Source organism: Phyllostomus discolor, chromosome 11 (assembly GCF_004126475.2).
Source record: "Phyllostomus discolor isolate MPI-MPIP mPhyDis1 chromosome 11, mPhyDis1.pri.v3, whole genome shotgun sequence".
Taxonomy (NCBI): Eukaryota; Metazoa; Chordata; class Mammalia; order Chiroptera; family Phyllostomidae; genus Phyllostomus; species Phyllostomus discolor.
The window spans coordinates 87,354,769-87,372,961 of NC_040913.2; the positions used below are offsets into that span (position 1 = coordinate 87,354,769).

The 18,193-nt window shown below is 48.1% G+C and overlaps 2 protein-coding genes across 3 annotated transcripts; one reads left to right on the forward strand and one right to left on the reverse strand.

The window, feature by feature from the left end:
- The first annotated feature begins 3,888 nt into the window (after positions 1 to 3,888).
- On the forward strand, positions 3,889 to 5,316 carry LOC114508382 (ferritin light chain-like). Its single transcript, XM_036011199.1, is given in 3 exon segments — positions 3,889 to 5,029; positions 5,031 to 5,132; positions 5,134 to 5,316. Coding segments are annotated over 3 exon segments (855 nt in total). The 5' UTR covers positions 3,889 to 4,444; the 3' UTR covers positions 5,302 to 5,316.
- Positions 5,317 to 12,593: 7,277 nt separating this feature from the next.
- Positions 12,594 to 17,447, reverse strand: LOC114508727 (CDKN2A interacting protein). 2 transcript variants are annotated; one of them, XM_028526763.2, is made up of 3 exons: positions 17,001 to 17,432; positions 16,421 to 16,551; positions 12,594 to 16,009 (listed from the first exon to the last, which is right to left on the reverse strand). In XM_028526763.2, exons 1-3 carry the CDS (start codon positions 17,270 to 17,272, stop codon positions 14,658 to 14,660), a joined length of 1,755 nt encoding a protein of 584 aa, XP_028382564.1. In that variant the 5' UTR covers positions 17,273 to 17,432; the 3' UTR covers positions 12,594 to 14,657. The 2 variants fall into 2 exon arrangements, with proteins under 2 accessions (XP_028382564.1, XP_035867667.1); XM_036011774.1 differs by having other exon boundaries at positions 15,972 to 16,009; positions 16,452 to 16,551; positions 17,001 to 17,447.
- Positions 17,448 to 18,193: the final 746 nt, after the last annotated feature.

The following is an 18,193-nucleotide window of genomic DNA, read 5'->3' on the forward strand; positions in this document are numbered from 1 at the left end:
AAAGAGGGAGATGTTGGGGACCACTTTGTGTGGGATCGGAGACTGTAGCCCCACGTAAGCGAGACCTTGAAAGAAGCCTGGAAGACTTGACTGGGAAGTTGGGAATGCAGGAGGCAGGCATGACCTGGTGCTAGCACCAAGGGTTCCCGTGGGAAGTCAGGCCTGAAAAACGCATTGTGTCCTTTGAGGCTTGCCTTGCTTTGTGTAGCCCTGTTGGTATAAACCAGATGTTTAAGTTCAAAGCACAGGGAGTGAACTCCTGAGCTCGAGAACGGTGCCTTAATAACCATCTGTGTCAGCGTGTCTAACAGAGCCTGACCTGAGACAGATCTCTGTGTTCCTTCAGTTCTCTATAATAGTGTTTTCTATAGCTGTGGCCTTTGGACATTGATTGATGAGCTATGTGTGTATGCTGTGCTCCCTACACATACCAATCTCAAAAGCCGCTTTGGAGAACGGTTCAGGGCATTCCCCACTAGAGAGAATCTCCAGCCCAGACACAGGTAGACTGTGTCTGGGCCAGCTCATTTCATCTGGGACTGGGAGGACTCGGTGGGATGGGGTTCTCGCCACTTCCCTTTTCTTTCTTCTAGTTGTCATGGGCAGTGCACAACTGACCCCACCTAAGGACACCCTATTGGGATGTCTCCTCAAGAACTTGAAGGCTTTGGGACTTACCAACTCAAGTCCAAGCACCTGATTTTCCGTTGCAATGCAGCCTGGCCTCGGTACAAGCTGGGTGACCGGGAGATCTAGCCCACAGATGGATCTTTTAACAATAACACTGTTCTCCAGCTTGACCTCTTGTCACCGTCTTGAAAAATGGTCCGAAGTCCTTTATGTTCAGGTCCTTTTTGACCTATCGCCATCCTGATCTTTGTCCTGTCAAATGCTCCTCCTCACTCCTGCCTCCTTAGCTCCTCCCTCTTCCCAGGACTGGGGTGATGTTGCCCTCTGGGCCTCGGCACCCCCTCTCCCTGCTGTCCCTCTCCCCCTTCCTCGGATCAGCCGCAAAAACCCTCCGTCTGTTCCCCCTGCCGCTCCACCTCCAGTCTTCCTCTCCTCCCTCCCTCCCTAGGCGATGCCCCTCCCAGCCATGTCTTTCAGGGCCCCTCTAGCCCAGCCACTCACTTCCCCTTAGTGAGGTTGCTCGACCGAGGGCAGTATCTGAGCCCATATGCCTTTCTCTGGATCAGAGTTCTCCCAAAGTGAAGCCAGCTTGACAGCTTTGCTGCTAACCCAGCTAGATTTGCAAAGGAATTTGACCATCACCCTCTCCTAGGACTTCTTACGGTGAGATGTTCCCATCATTTTTCCCACGTGCATGCACTAATGCAGAGGGGTGAGGCCACACTGGGGCCAAGGCGAGGGAATACAGGGGTGACCTGAAGTGGAGACAACCCAATACTTACGTTCCTGGCGCCCAGCCGTCCCCGACCAAGATCCCCATTGGACTGTAGGGCAGGCGTCCTTGACCGTGGTGGTAGGACCACAGGCTTCCCTGCCTTTTGGGGGGTAAGAAGCAGGCCATAGCTAGGCCCATCAACTATGATAAACCTAAGGACATCACTCAGGGTGCAGATGATAACCCTGCTTTTTTCCTCTCCAGACTCAGGGGCTCTTGGCCTCTGCACCAATTTCCATCCCGACTAGGGAAGGTGGTCTCCCCTTGCAATGCACTTCATTGCCCAGTCGGCCTCCGATGTTCGGCCGGGACTCCAAAAGCTAGGAAAGGGCCCTCGGACCCCACAATCGGAATTCGACGTAGATTTCAGGGGTTTAACAGTAGCGATGGGGGTAGGTGGGGGGAGAAGAGAGTGAGACCGGCAATGGTCCCGGGAGCAGGAGGTTTCCAAAGGACGACCTCAGCAACAGAGGGGGCTCTTCAGGTTCAGGGAGGCACACACCCAAGGCCCCCCCAAAACAATGACAGTTTTCATGGGCGCGGGGGCCCTGACATGCTTTCCCTGCAAACAGGAGGGTCACTAGAGCGAGGAATACCTTGAGGAAAAGCGGCATCCTCGGACTGTGCCCACGTTGCAAGGAGGTGGGGCACTGGAAGGAGGAGTGCTCTTTCAAGGAGGGGGACCAGGCCCCCCTTCTGGAACCAGCAGGCACCCTCGGAGGGCTCCCTCTGTACCCACAGGACTCGGTCTCCCCCACACTGCGGACTGACGGCTCACCATCAGACCAGGCTCCGCTTTGCTTCATCAAATTGGCGGAGCCTTGGGTAATGCTGCATTGCAGGTGCGCTCATCGATGTCTTAGTTGATACCGGAGCCACTTACTCTGCCCTTTCTGAGTTTCCAGGCCCTTTTTCTTCCCCTCCTCTCTCCTTCTTAGGGGTGGAGGGAAGGCCGCAGGTCACTCTACAAACCCCCAGCCTCCTTTGCACCCTGGGAGATCAGCAGGTTTTCTTCACTCACTCGCTCATTTCAATTTCCAGCTGTCCCACCCACCTCCTGGGATAGGGTCACGTGACTACGTTAGGCACCCAAATCCTTTCACGCCCCCTGGCCGCCTTCCTTGGACTTTTAGGAACTGCCTCAATCTCAACGTCTCTTCTGATACACACCCCCTGAGGTCTCGGACGCAACGCTGCCTGAGGTTCGGAACACTGGTGTCCCTGGTAAGGTGCATCCCGCACAACCCGCCACTGTCCCCATGAAGGGTCCCACATGTCTCCCTTGCCCTTGGCAGTATCCACTCAAGACAGGGGACCCCCGGGGTCTCAAGCCCCTCAGTACCAAGTTTCTCCCTTGTGGCCTGCTGCGACCCACAGACTCTCCCTGCAGCACCTCTGTCCTGCTCGTCAAGAAGGCAGGCAGCCTGCACGGTTTAGTCCAGGACCTGCGCATGCGCAGTGAGGCCATCGCCCCTGCGTCCTGTGGTTCGCTACCCCTGCGCCCTCCTCAGCACCACTCCCCCCAACACGCACGTGTTCACGGTCCTAGACCCCAAGGACGCCTTCTTCACCATCACTCTCTCACCGCGGTCTCCGGACATCCCTGCCTTTCCTTGGGCTGCTCAACACACGGCGCTCCCAACAACTGACGTGGACCTCGCCCCCACGGGGGTTCCGGGACAGCCCCCCCCCCCCATCTTTTTGGACGAGCCCTAGCTCAGGACCTAGCCGCTCTCTTACTCCCTGGCGGCCCTCGCCTCCGGGGTGTGGGTGGCTCACTCAGCCCTAACCTCGGACTTCCCCCGCTAACATGCACCGAGCAAACAGAAGCTATCTCAGGTCCCCCCCACCAAAGCGCCCATCAGTCAGCACCCAGTTGCCTGCCTGGGCTTCGTCCTCTCGCCTGGACAGCATGCCATCGCAGCACGGCATAAGAAACTTATTACCACCTTGTAACCACCTCACATAAAAAGGGAACTTGGAGCTTTCTAGGGTTCACTGGATACTGCCAGGGTTCATCTGGATTCCAAAATACAGCCTCATAGCAAAGCCTCTCTCTGAGGCACTACAGGATCCAGAACAAGAGCCCTTAGACGGGAAGACGCCTCTGTACCGGGCTGTTAATGCCCCTTAGGAAGCTCTCCTCTCTGCTCCTGCTCTCGCCCCGCCTGACCTTGAAAGGCCTCTCCGTCTCTCCGTGTATGAGAGGGAGCCGCTGCACTAGGGGTTCTCTAGCAAACATACCGCCCGATTTTAGGGCCATAGCATATTTTTTTAAAGATTTTATTTATTTATTTATTTTTAGAGAGGGAAGCGAGGGAGAAAGAGAGAGAGAGAGAGAGAAACATCAATGTGCGGTTGCTGGGGGTCATAGCCTGCAACCCAGGCATGTGCCCTGACTGGGAATCGAACCTGCGACACTTTGGTTCGCAGCCCATGCTCAATCCACTGAGCTATGCCAGCCAGGGCTCACAGCATATTTTTCCAAAACCTTAGACAATCCTGCCAGAGACTGGCCTCCTTGTCCCCTGGCCCTAGCCACGACGGCCCTCCTCGAACCTGAGTCTAGCAAACTCACATGTGCCCGGCCCACCCAAGTCCCACCCGCGTCAGGGAGCTGGCGTCCCTAACAGCAGAGCCTGCCATGTCCTCACCTCCAGCCACATTACTCAGTATCAGACCTTACTCCTGAACAGCTCCTTGGCCACGCTCCTGCCCTACACGGCCCTGAACTCAGCCACGTTTCTTCCAGACCCCTCTGACAGCCTCCCCTTGAGCACTCTTGCACTGTAGTCCCAGAACAGACCACCCCAGTTCGCGCTGAGCTCTTTGATACTCCCCTGTCATTGCCTGATCACAGCTGGTTCGTAGGCAGCAGCAGTTACACCCTCAATGGACGAAAGAGGGCAGGATACACAGCAGTCACTACCACTCACACAGCTGAAAGCTCCCCCTTAGCACCCAACACCTCGGCCCAGAAAGCTGAATTTTAGCACCCTTATCGAGGCCCTACAACTAGGAAGGGGCCTAAAAATCAACATGGACACTGCTTCCAAATCTGCCTACCACAGTCTGCATCATCCTCGTGCCGCCGTCTGGGGAGACCGGGGCCTCCTCACCACGCGGGGGTCCTCCATCGAGCATGCCAGCCTAACCCTCGGACTCAGTGACAGGCAGCTGTTACTCATTGTGGGCACATCACTGCACGCAGCCCGCTGGGGCCGGAGGGAACAACAGAGCAGAGAGGGAGGCCGAGCCAGCGGCCTCTTGCCTTTCCGGCCACACGGGCTCTCTGCCTGCCTTCCCTATCAGCACCGACACCTAGCCACACTGAAGACACACTCAGCGGGGGACACCTGGGAGGGAGGGACCTCCGCTTATACAGGAAGGGAATGCTCCCCCAGCTCCAGGAGGCCTCCGTCTTACAAGATCTATATAATTCCCTCATACAGGGAATTCACCGACCTCTCTCTAGGCTTCTGTTTCGACCGGGACGCCGGGGCTCTGCAGGGCGTGGGCCACATCTTCCGAGAGAAGCGGGAGGGCTCTGAGCGTCTCTTAAAGCTGCAGAACCAGCATGGTGGCCGCCTTCTTCTCCAGGACGTGGCAGAGCCTTCCCAAGATGAGTGAGTGGGATAAAACTCAGGATGCCATGGAAGCAGCCTTGGCCTTGGAGAAGACCCTGAACCAGGCCCTTTTGGATCTGCATGCCCTGGCTTCTACCCACCTGCACAGACCCTCAGCTCTGTGACTTCCTGGAGAACCATTTCCTGGACAAGGTGGTGAAGCTCCTCAAGGAGATGGGCGACCACCTGACTGACATCTGCCGGCTGGGCGGCCCCCAGGCTGGGGTGGGAGAGTACCTCTTTGAGAGTCTCACCCTCAGGCACTACTAGGAACCTTTGGAGCCCAGGGGCCTTCCGGGGGCCCCTCTGCATTTCCCTGGTGTCCGGCTTTCGCCTGAGCCTGATAACCCTGAGACCCCACCCTGGGGCCCTCTCCCATGCATTGGACCAAATGGAAACAATAAAGCTTTTTGCAGGAAAAAAAAAAAAAAGGAAAGAAATTTTCTTTCTTTTTTTTAAGATTTTATTTATTTATTTTTTTAGAGAGGGAAGGGAGGAAGAGAGAGAGAGAGAGAAAACATCAATGTGCGGTTGCTGGGGGCCGTGGCCTGCAACCCAGGCATGTATCCTGACTGGGAATCGAACCTGCGACACTTTGGTTTGCAGCCCATGCTCAATCCACTGAGCTGTGCCAGCCAGGGCAAAAGAAAGAAATTTTCAAACACAAAAATAGAGGTAACAGTACAATGAATCCTAATGTACTATTCACCTAACTTGAGCATTTATCACTGTATGGCCAGTTTTATTTCATCTATGACCCCCTTACCCTTGCTGGATTGTCATCATTTTATCTGTAAATACTTTAAATATGGAAGGATAAAAGATAAAAGGATAATTTTAAAAACATCTACAATGCCATTATTCTATCAAAAATATTACTACCATTTAATATCCAGACATTCGAATTTCCCTATTGTCTCACTAATAACTTTTTACACTTAGTTTGTTCAACAGGATCCAAGCCACTTATACACTTTGCATTTTGTTAGTGAGGTCTTGTCTAGCCCAGTAAGAGGCAGTTAATCCCCTATTTATTCGGTGAAGCAGATAGTAGTGTTTTCTAAGAAAGATATCTGAATGGTTGAAAAGCACTGTTAAAAGTAGGGGGAAATTCAAGAAAATCACTTTAAACAAACTCTAATTAAAAGGTCACCAGTTGCTAGATCACTTAGAAAGATAATTGTACCTAATGCAACTACATAAATCGTTAAAAGATCTGGGGCTTTGTATTAATTTAGAGTATACGTTGTTCTAGAAGGTCTAGTGGAGCATTTTAAATGGCACTGAAAAAAACCTAACACTTAATTCATTAGTACAACAAGGTAATTTAAAAAAACAAACAAACTGCATTTCCATTGAGTTCAGTTTTAAAGCGTTTAATTGCGTTATTGTGTAAGTAGTACACTCCAATTGTAGGCGGAAAATACAGAAGATAGAGCTAAAATGAAGCTTTTCAAAAATTACTACAAACTGGGGATACCTCTTCACAGTGTAAGTATACCTCCAAGATGAAATCCCATTTTAATTTTTTGCTTTAAGGACACTGGCTAGGATTAAAGGACAAAGTTAAGATAACACCAAGTGCTCAAAATAGAACACATTGGATTTCTGTGCAATGCCAGCCTGCACATTTAGTGTATGAGGGAGACGACACAGGTTTACAGTTGGGTATACAGTCAGTCCTACTGTGGTTATGGTGCTGTTTGGCATTGAGAATGACTACGAACAGCAAAATGTGATCCTAAGATGTTTAATGAGGGGGCTGAATGACGGTGGCTGTAGTCAAGAGAAAATTCACTATAATAAAATTCTCCGACAGCCAAGAAGGAAAACCCATATTATCTACTTCGGTTATCCCAGAGAGAGAAAAAATAAACACAAGGTATACTTTGCATATTGCTGACCAGAAAAACATTCCGTTTTCCCTGGATAGTTACCATAGTTACATGAGCTGTTTATAACTTCCAGAGGAGGAACTAGGTCACAATATTGAAGGAGTTTGAATTATGCAATTATGTTCCCTAAAAGCAGGGGAAAGGGTTTAAAATTTAGGGAAGAAAGATGTATGTTCAAAGTTCAACCTCTTGTCCAATTTTGCTGCTGAAACTTAAATGTGTGTCAAAAATTCAATAAATTATTCAGCCTGCACAAATAATGTAATGACTAGATCCGTAAGTGTGTTAAAAGAGACGCCAACACATTGTGGATACCACCGTATCTTAGTGGGCTATCTTACCTTAAAACAGTTTTACAGGTAATCAGTGAACCCGACAACACCCTAGCATCTTGAAGTAGCTAAGCCATATGTAAACTGAAGCTTTGACCTCTTTGAAAGCTTGAGATTAAAGTTTAGCTCAATGCCTGTCAGATGCTACCCTTAATTTTAGGACTTTTCCTGTTGATTTCGTCAGATGAATACACAAGAGTAGTAGGGAGGGAAGATATTGAAAGCTGTGGAGGCATAGACTTTACCCTTCCTTAAAATTATGTTCTTTTTTGTTGCTGTTTTCCTAGCAACCTCGCAAATAGGTGATTTTATGCAGGAACCCTGCACAGTGCTCTACCCACAGAGGTCAGGTGAGGGAAAAGAAGAGGAAAAAATAATGCATTTCAGGTGTGCACGATTTCAGATATTTTCCATCTCATGATCACTTTGGACTCAGTCATTTTATAGCTAAACGTCATCTTAGATCAATGATTTCCCCAAAGGAAGAGAAAGCAGGCAGCAGGCAGCCTTACGGAGTAGCTGGGCAAGCCACCGCTGCTGATGGTGGTTTAATTTATAACAACTGTGGAGCTGGGGAAGGGGTTGAGGAACTGGATTATAGGTTCACTCTAGACCAGCTGTATTTTACAGGTGATAGTTAATACCGGGACCCAGAGAAGTTCAAGCAACTTGCCTGAGGTCACATACCAAGTCATGAAGTAAGTGCATACCTAGCAACTTAAGAGTAAAACAAATATTAGTTCATCAGAGTTACTGGCTGATAAGCATTGGAAAGGGAAAAAGTACCCGTAGCAAAAAACAAAACAACCCAAGAAACAAAAACCTGAGAACTTGGAATAGATAAAATTACTTTTTTGGAGAGGTTTTGCAGCAAGTTTGACAAAAGTACCTCTAAAGGAAAATTAGGATTTCCTGAACAATAATATGTAGAACCGCACAAGATTAAAAGTCTGATGCCCCAGCGTGACGTCCCAGCCTGAACGGCCGCGGAGCCCGTTCTCCCAGCTCCGCCCCTTTGTTCTGTGCGGGCCTCCTGTGGACGGGGCGGGGCCAGCCACGGGCTTTCGGAGTCCAGGATTCCAGCGCTAATCAACCACCACCACCGCCACCGCCACCACCCCCCCACCCCCAGGAAGGACTTCAACCAAAATCTGGGCGTCCTCGTGGCCCACGCAAGTTGTTATACAAAATTAACAAGCACAAATATAATATATATATATGTTTTTAAAAAGAAAAAAGGATACACTATTATACAATATTATGTTTCCAAATGATTTGATTATGCATACTATTCTCAAATTCAGTTGATTATCTTCTGTATTTGCCTTTGAACACTTAAAAATGTTTTGAAAGTGGTAGACTAATGAAATATATATATTTTTGAAATACATAAAATTGGGATTTTTTAAAAAGAATCCTTGACTTTGGAATTATACATCTTACCTGCCGTGAAACACGGTTACGTTCCTCATGGACATTTCCCTTTGACCTCTTTAGGACACTTGCACTGAAATTTTAGGTATTTAATGTGGTTTTCTTAAATGCCATGGATGGATTTCATTGTTATGGCTATGAAGAATGTACAATCAATGTTTTAATAATTGGATGTGGCCTTTGGCTACTCACCCAACAATACCTGAGAGCGATACATTTGAGATGTCTTTTTCTCGGCAGTGAGAAGCCGGTATTTAACACGTGCGACGTTGGGCAGGTGGTGATGAGTAAATCAAGTTGCTCGTGGAGCACGCATTTCACAGCTATTCCCACACCCTGCAGCTTCATTACAGCCACGTTGCAATTCTACTCCCTCTCCTGTGCCCCAAAAGAAGTCTGGAAACCCTCAGCAGCTTATTTGCTATTGCAGCTGAGGTTTTACTTCTAAATATTTCTTGACTCTTAAGTCTTTCTTATTTAAGGCTACCGGGAGTAGCAGGAGGCTCCCTCGTTAGACTTTGAGGATTGCATGGCAGAGACTACTTGTGATCTGACGGCACTGAAAGTTTAAGTCCTACGGCAATGATTGAACTGCGCTGCAGAACTCAGTTTTAAGCTCTACCACCTTCTACGCGGTAGCTCGCTCAGAAGCAAGGCAGTCGGCGGCACTCATCATTGATGAGGTTCGAAAGCCTACACTTCAAAGATAGTTCGATTTAAAAAACAAATGGAGGCGGCAGCAGCGGTGAATTCAGGCCTCTCTGTGGCAGGCACGGACCCCGAAGGGTGTCCCTGTCCTAATCCTTAGAGCCTGTGAATGTGTCACATGACAAAGGAGAATTAATGTTGCAGGCAGAACTGATAAAGCTGGTCAGATGTTGTTGAAACAGGGAGATTACCCACGGACCCCAATGCAGTCCGTCACCAGGGTCCCTGTAAGTAGAAAAGGGAGGCAGGAAAAGTGTCAGAAGGGAAGAGGCAGACGTCAGGGTCAAAGAGAGATGTGATGCAGGAGGATCGGTGCGAGGCAGTCCCAGGCCTCGCCTCACCACCACTAGCTTTGCGGACGAATGGAGAGGGGCGCGAGCCCTGGAACGCAGCAGCCTCTGGAGGCTGGGGAAGAGAAGCAAGCAGATTCTCCTGAGCTTCCAGGGGGCAACACAGAGCTGCCGATAAATCGATTTGAGCCCAGGGAGACCTACATTGGATCTAACCTACAGAGTTGTATTAAACCCCGTTAAATTTGTGGTAATTTGTTATAGCAGCAATAGAAAATCAATATGGTGTTGATGTTTTAGTTTGTGGTAGGTAGAGGCTCAGAAGGGAAGTTTGGCTTTGGTGCCTGGTGGCATGGATTCCCCTAAAATAAAAAGGGATGGAATTTTGAATTCTAAAAACCCAGCAAAGTCAACAAAAAGTTCAAAGATCCATTTCCTGGGAACAGAGCTGGGCTGATGCGATACTACTTCCTACATGTCGCTTTCCCCTTCTTTATCCGGATGGAGATCCGAAGGGGTCTGCAATTTCTGCTTTTCATTGTTCTCCCAGAACTGCCTCCTGCTGAAATTTATAGGATGTCTGACTTCTGAAGTACTATCTTCCCCAGTTTCAGAAAGCAAAAACCTTAAAATCGTTACTCATTTATGGTAGCTCACATCTGCAAAAGGCGACCACCAAGAAAAAATTAATGAAGCAAAGAAAAAGACGGAAACTGAGCAAGCAAAAAGATGGGTTTCCATCAAACGCACTGAAGCACAACCTGATGTAAGAAAGAGACATTATTACCTGCAGGAGAGAGCACAAAGCAGCCAGTTTGTGTTACTCCATACCTGAGCTGGCATCATTCTTTATCTGCCTGGTTCTTGAAATCTCCCCCCAGGCTGGTTGAGAAAAAAAAAATCCTTAACCTAACCCAAGCAGCCTCACTTCACCTGATCATTTGATTTTACACTATTGTCTTCAAATAATTCTCCATATAGAACAATGTTGGAAAAAAGTAATTTGCTACCAAGTATAAAGTGTCCCCAAGCATCAAAAAATAACTTGAGTGTAAGCTACCCCCAAGTTTTCAGAATGTATAAGCTATCCATGCTTCACAGAACCACCAATGTGTATTTCAAATTACATTTTCTTTTTAAGTAAGATTTTTCTAGTACGTTCACCCGTCCAGCACTCTCAGGGATTCCAGAGCTTCCAGGGACATCATTGTATCTATCCATGATGTTATATTACATGTGAACGGCGCCCCCTGCTGTTGTGCACCTCAATGGCTCGGTATTTAAGGCTGTGATGACTTGGCTATGTCTTGCTCAAGCCTCTTTGCTTTTCTCTTGAAACCGCCTACAGAGTGATGCATTATTTGTAGTTGCAGCAACCCAGGAAAACCCATCAAATGAAAATTGTCATTGCTTCCACCGCGGCACTTCTGACACAGGTGAAGTTCATGCTGTAAAGCCGAGGTCAGAGCCCACACCTCAAATCCCTGCTGCTTCTTCACACGTCTCCAGACCTCCCAGGGCTGGATGAGTGGATCTTCACTTACCTGCTACCACCCCTGGTAGGGACTTCTATAAAGTCACGTCATCCTTCTCTCCTGTTCTTACGAGCCATAATAGTGGACTGACAGCAACGAATGTGAATTACAGGGAAAATGAGTATATTCGAAGTAGAATTTATTTCATGTACATTTCTCATTAATTGCATTCAGAATTTTGAAACACACGGACAGAAGGGTGCACATGCTTTACCCCACACTGGTTTCCAAACTGCAGGTTACCGAGCACGTGTGTAACTCCCTCATGAAGTAAGGTCCACCAGCACAGGGCACGTGGCTAAGGTAAACTAGAAAGGCCTAAACAGACCTCCGTTAGCTTTGCTTTCCTGAGAACCATCTTTTCCTTAGCTAGTGTAGAAGAATATTTAACAAATAATCAAATGGTAAAGAACAATGAGGATTATTTGTTTCAACTATTGACTATATCTGATTACATCATTGCCTCTGCAAATTGTCTCTTTCCATTCTACAAATAGAAATGTTCTAGAAAATATTTTCCAATGATTATTTCAGTTACGTATTTGAGCAGTTTCCCTTAAAGTTTACTTCTTTAGAAACACCCTAAATAAAATTTCTCAAATTTTCCTCAGTGTTATTACACTTATTTTCTGGAACATTGGAAACAAGTATCACTGAACAGCATGTCTCATTGGTGTTCACACTCAATGGCTCAAATTAGAACCAAGCCATTAATCCCAACCCACCTCACAGGGTTTGGAGGCTTAAGACAGACATGTAAATCATCGACCTATTGCAGGGATCTAGTAAATGGTAGCTGTTCACATGGTGAGTTCTTGCAGGGCTTATAGTTCTATTTTTTGACCTCAGTAAATGTTTGTGGGCATTGAATTAGTAACTATTGGACTTGTTATATAAACAGACCCCAAAATTTGGGTTAAAAGCACATGATACCATTCTTCAAAGTCAAGTTTCTAACTGTACCATTAAACAAAAACGAATTCTGATTTTTAGCACTGTCAAGAAAAATCAGTCTCAGGACATCACCTGGCCTCACTGATTTTTAAAAATTCTTTCTCCCATCTTAATAATCTAACTTCAATCGCACTCATATGGGATAATTCCCTGGTTAACTATTTAGGTCATCCAAGTTCTAAGGAGAAACATTTAATAAACAGAGCTATCAACATGACTCATTTCGAGGAAATGAGGGTTTGGAAAGATGTTGTGGACACTAACAATAAACGTGTTGAAAACCAGTCTTAGGTGAAGTATCAAAAATTTTAGCATTCGGAGAAGTGACAATGGTAAACAAATGCAACATAATAAAAGCTTGGGCTGGGGAATCCTGGTTGAAATCGATCTTTGACCAAACCCTTTTTCAGTTTCTTCCATCTGAAAAGTGGGCCAAAGGAGAATAGCTAGCCAGAAGGCTGTGAGGCAGTCAGAACACATACATGAGCAGTTAATAAACTAAGGTACATTGCACTACAGTGGGAACTTTAAATGTATCCTTTTGCCCATGCTCTCTGAGGCAGCTGTTAGTCCTACTTTACAGATGAAGTCAAAGGTTCAATTCCCAGAAGGAGCCTAGATTCTCAAGAACAACAGATCCCAAAACTTGTTTTCTTCTGCACTATACTCTCTTGAATTACAAAATATGCACTTTTCTTAAATCATGGATTCTTTAAAATCTGGTTATTTTATAAACTTTTAATAAGTTTATAGCATATAAATCTTTACAAGTTAAACAATATTTGTTTTTATACTAAGCAGCGTCCTCCAATTCTACCACACCCAAATGTTACTAGAATTTAAAATATTTTCAGTAACCTTTCTGTTAACTTGAAACAAGCCAATTTAGCAAGTCACCAAACTGCCTAATTAGATATATTATAGAAATTTACCCTTTGTAGTATTGGGCTGGCCCTTCTGACAATCATTGTCACACACTCAAAGCTAAGGAAAGCCAGGTAATTAAGAGTGCTTTGACGCACTCACGTCATTGCTTCTCACAACCCACTTCCAGAACGTGGACCTCTCTCTGACATCTAACACCCTCACGTTAGTAATTTCTAAAGGTTATCTGCTGAAATAAAACTACTCTTGGTTTCAAGCATATAAAGTATCCTTGTCTATTTCTAGAACGTAAAATAGAAATGACTCCTACATACTTAAATTGTGCTCCGCGCATTCAGTTTTCCTAGTCTAATACAACTGGCGTGTGAGAAAGGTCATTTCTCGATTTTTCTCTGTACATTATCCCCAGCACTGCTCAGGGTGCGGCATCCCGAAAGCCAGAAGGAAAGCCGCAACGATAACAAACATTGGGCCCGAGTCTGAAGAAAAACGAAACACAATGTACTGTGGTAAAGTAACACAGTTAGAGTCACCGAAGACAAAAACAGGATTCCATTTCATTACGAATAAGCATAATTCAATTGAACAGGCTCATTAAAGAGCTGAGTGTGGCTCCCTATTCATCGCAGTATTTTCTTAAGATGTGAACACAGAAAAACCACGCGGTTCTAGATTTGCAAACCGCACCTTCTTCTCCAGTTGTGTAGAAAATCAGCTATGAAAAATGACGTGGCTCTCATTTATGATGACCGGCAGCGGGACACTCACTTGCAGGAATTGGTTCTGACTCACGGGAGAAAAAAAAACACAACTTCTTGAAAAGGTAAAATAGCTTAAAGCATTTAATATCTAAACAAATCAATCTGTTAATAGCAGTAGTCACAAAATATGCTTAATATAGAAACCCACATTTATGTCTTTTAAGAAAAAGTGTAAATTGTATTTTACCTCAAAACATAAATTATTAACCCACTTAAAGAATCTGCAGCGGTCAAAATCATGGTGAATTTTAAACAACTTCAGAATAAAATAACCTTAAGTACTTTATACTGCTTTGTATCAAAAAAATGTTTACAACTTCTCATAAAAATAGTCCGAGGCAACTATTTTTTCTTTTATTCTTTAACAGACATGTTCAACATTATGGGCAACATTCTTAAAACCTTAAGCTTCAGACTTTCAGACACGTAAATACTATGGTCCCCTTTGCTTAATGTGGGAGGATGATTCCACTAGGGAAAAAAAGCATGGCAGACAACCCAATACATTTTCATCAAATCAACAGTAGTACAAAAGTTTTAAGACTCTATAGAACTACACATCGTACCTAATGTATCATTAAAAATAGAAGACAGTATTTTCTTGAGCAAATACAACAGCATACTGGTATGCTGTTAATGCATACTTTTTAATGTGTACTGCCATTAATTAATTAATTATTTACAAGTTCTACTGTGTGAGGACGAGAATGTAAGTTTTCTGCAAAACTGGAAAAAAAGCAATATAAAAGTTGTGAAAGCCTGTGTTTACATTATACAAAAGCCAGTTTTTCTCTGACAATACCAGATACTGTATAGTGTTATTTTGCACATATTATAGCAATTCTTGAGGATGTTTTAATGCTGGAGGTAAGTTTATGGGCCTTGATTCTTCATCAAGGAGCACTAGGTCTTCTATCTCACTGCCTCTGTACTTCCTTTTACATATTTTTACCACCACCTTTTTCTTGAGAAATAACTTCAATGCTTCTCTTGATGCAACTGCCTTTGCATTTTCTTTGCTTTTTCCACAGCCAGTGCCCAAATACACAGACTTGCATCTCAATTCACAAACAATACTTTCTTGAGAGCTCTTATTTTGAGGCAGATCTGCCAGTTCTTTTAGTGGGACGAAAAACACATCCAGCGTTGCTTTCAGAGCCTCAATGGCCGCATTTAGGAGCTCGCCATGATTAACATTGGGACTAAAGCCACCAACAGCTACCAACTTCCACGCCACCGTTTTATAGAGTCTGTTGAAAAAAGGTTGCTTCTGTTTCACATCTTCATTGGTTAACTTGCAACACGAGAATCTGACAGACGTTTCGCTTGGCTGGGAAGTACTTTTAGAAGGCAACTGGGATGTGCTAGTCTGAGAACTACTCTTAGATGCCAGCTGCGACATGCCTGCTAAGGAAGTGCTTTTAGAAACAAGAGATGCACTGCTCTGGGGGCTGCTCTTGGAAGCTAACAGTGACGCCGCTACCTGCGAAGTGCTTTTGGAAGTCAGCATTGATGTATTTGCTAACGTGCTGCTCTTGGGAGTTAGTAAGGATGTGCCTGACGAGGAACTGGTTTTAGAAACTGATGATGAAACACTTGCCTCTGGACTGGTTTTGGAAGTTACCCCACTGGAAGCTGTCTCTGAACTAGCTTTAGAAGACAACAGTGGCAACTCTACCTCTGAGCTTCCCGAGGAGCCCAACAAGGGCACCTCGATCTCTGAGATGCTGGGAGAAGCTGAGGCTGAAGAGCCTTCCAAAGCACTCTTTTTAGGCGATCCGCTTTGTTGACCGGCATCTGCGGGCGGGCTCACATGACTATTCACACTGGATTTCAACAGCGCAGAGACCAGGGACGCGGACCCTCGTTTCTCTGGGGCTTCCGGTTCAGAAGCTTTCCCAGACCCTGCCGCGGTTACCTGAGAAGAAACGCTGCTGCTGCTTTGGCTGGAGACAGATGGCTCTCCGTCGGCCGTGGAGCTGCTCTGACTCGAAGTGCCTGAGCTCCGTGTGGAGCTCCCGCCACTCTCCGACTTGGCGGAGGACCCGGCACTCGCTGGGCTGTTTTCCTGCTGAGCTGACGCACGTTCTGGTTTGGCAGAAGTTTTTGCGTGATCTTCTTGCTCAACTGCAGAGTTGTTTTTTCCTTCTACAACTCGTTTTTTCGTTGGCTCTTCTACCCCTTCTAAAAAGAAGGAAAACACATACGTGACTAAGTCAACCTCGTATAACTGAAAATATACAGAACATACAAAAAGCACACAGCAAAAATATTTCAGGATCAGCAGTTTCTTAAAAACATGCGGAATAGCTTCATTAATTTCTTAAATTAGCATGGAGTAACATCATGAATTTCTAGTATTAAAAAAATCAAAAGCATAGACATTTGACACTTCAAAATCTAAAGTGGTTAAAGAAAACTATCAAATTCAGAGCCTAAAACCACAGACACATAAATTAGGTTTAACATTTCAACGCGATTAACATTACAGAAATCTCAGGTCTTTTTAAAAAAGTAAGTTATAACAGTAATTCCTAATTTTATCAAACTTATGCTCTAAGCTCCTATGTATGTTCACATCTATGATCTGCTAACCATTGCTACTTGATATCCCTCTTTTCTTCACCTTGGCAACCAGTTCGTCTCGGGTGGTATGGATTGGAGCATCTGTCACTTTGATGCCTTCAGCCATACTAAGTATTTTATCCATAACTTTTTGAGGGTACCTGGAAGAGAAGGAAAAGCCACTCTCAAGAAGTGTCGGGTCTAAGTCACCACTTCTGGCGCGCGCACAGGCCCCGGGAACGGCGTTTCCTGGTTGCAATGAAGAAAGGGCACCAACCGCCAGGAGCAGGTTCCCGGAACCCCAGCCCCGAGTGCCCCCGAGTCTGGGGGGGCGAGGTCCCCGCGTGTCAACCTTAATAAACTCCGCGTCCGTCCGCCAGGGCGCCGCCGGCCCCCAACTCCACCAGGAGACCCCGACCCGGCCCGGGCGCCCCGACAGGCCGCGCACCCAGTCGGCTTCCGGCAGAGACGCCCCGCTCGCCCCGGAGGGCAGCCGGGCCCGCGGGTCCCCGCGCTGCGCGGCTTGCCCTCCCCGCGGACGGCTCCGGGCCGCCGTCCCCGGGCCGCACACAAAGCCCGCGGGGCCGCCGCGAGGCGCCCCCTCACTCACCGGCACCCGAGGAAGACGTGGTTGGCCCAGGCCATGGAAAAGGAGATGAGCTGCTGCAGCTGCCGACTGCGGCGCCCGCCCTCGGCGTCCGCGGCGCCCTCCGTGTCATCGGAGGCGGCGCCGCCGGCGGGGGCCAGGTCCCCGGCGTTGCGGAGCAGAAACTCCCGGCGGTGGCGCCAGTGTTTGTCAGTCTCGCCGTCGCAGCGCAGCGCCTCCACCCAGGCGGCCGCTCGCGGGTTCTGGCTCAGGTACTCCGACACCTCCTGCGCCATGTTGGGCCTGCGGGGTCGCGGGGGCCGCGAGCGGACGCCGCACCGGGAACGACGCGGGGGCGCCGGGCGAGCGGCCCTGTCACTGCGGCCTGCACCGGCGGGCCCCCGGAGAACGCCCCGCGGGAGGCCCAGAGCCCAAACAACGGCGCCCGGAGCAGCCGCACCGCCCACTTCCGCCCGCCGCCGGCTCCTTCCCTTTTATAACCTCGCCGCCGCCGAGCGCCGGTGCGTCCTTCCGGCGGGGCGCTCCCAGAACGCTTCGCGGCGCGCCGGCTGCCGCGACGTGCGGCCGCGGCGGGAGGCCCTGCCGGGAGGAGGGGCCGGGCGGGAGGGGGAGGCGGTGCTCGCACCCCCGCCCCTGGAGGGCGTGCCGCGAGTGCATTCCCGGGGCGCCGCGCACCCCGGAACCGCCCCCGGCGTTCTGGCTCGGCTTTGTGACGCCGCGGGCTCCGCCGCCGCCGCCCTCCCCTCCGGGTTCGCTCTGGCGCCCGGAGTCCTGCGAGGGAGGCGGGGCCGCGGGGCGGAGGGCGGCCGGGCGAAGTCCGCTTCTGCCGCCGCGGCGCCCCGGGGGCCGTGCGTCTCCGACCCGGACGCGGGTTTCGAGCGGAGCCAAAGTAACAGCTCGCCTCCATCTTTTGATTGTGTCGGACACAGTTTGGAGCGCCGCTTGAGTGTGGACCAGCGAAGCATTTTGGGGCGCTCTCGGTGGCTGCGCGTTTAGGAATGTGTGGGAGCATGATACTAGTGATACTAGAGATAATAAAGTTTAACGATTAACCCGGATCGATACTGCCCTGCGGAACACAGCCTTTGACACTCGCCCTCGTCCTGCAGGGTCGGGTTCGGTGCGCCTTCCTCGTTCCGCCCCGCAATCCTGCTGCCTCCCGGGGTGGCTTTTGGTCGGTGACAACGCCCCGCGGA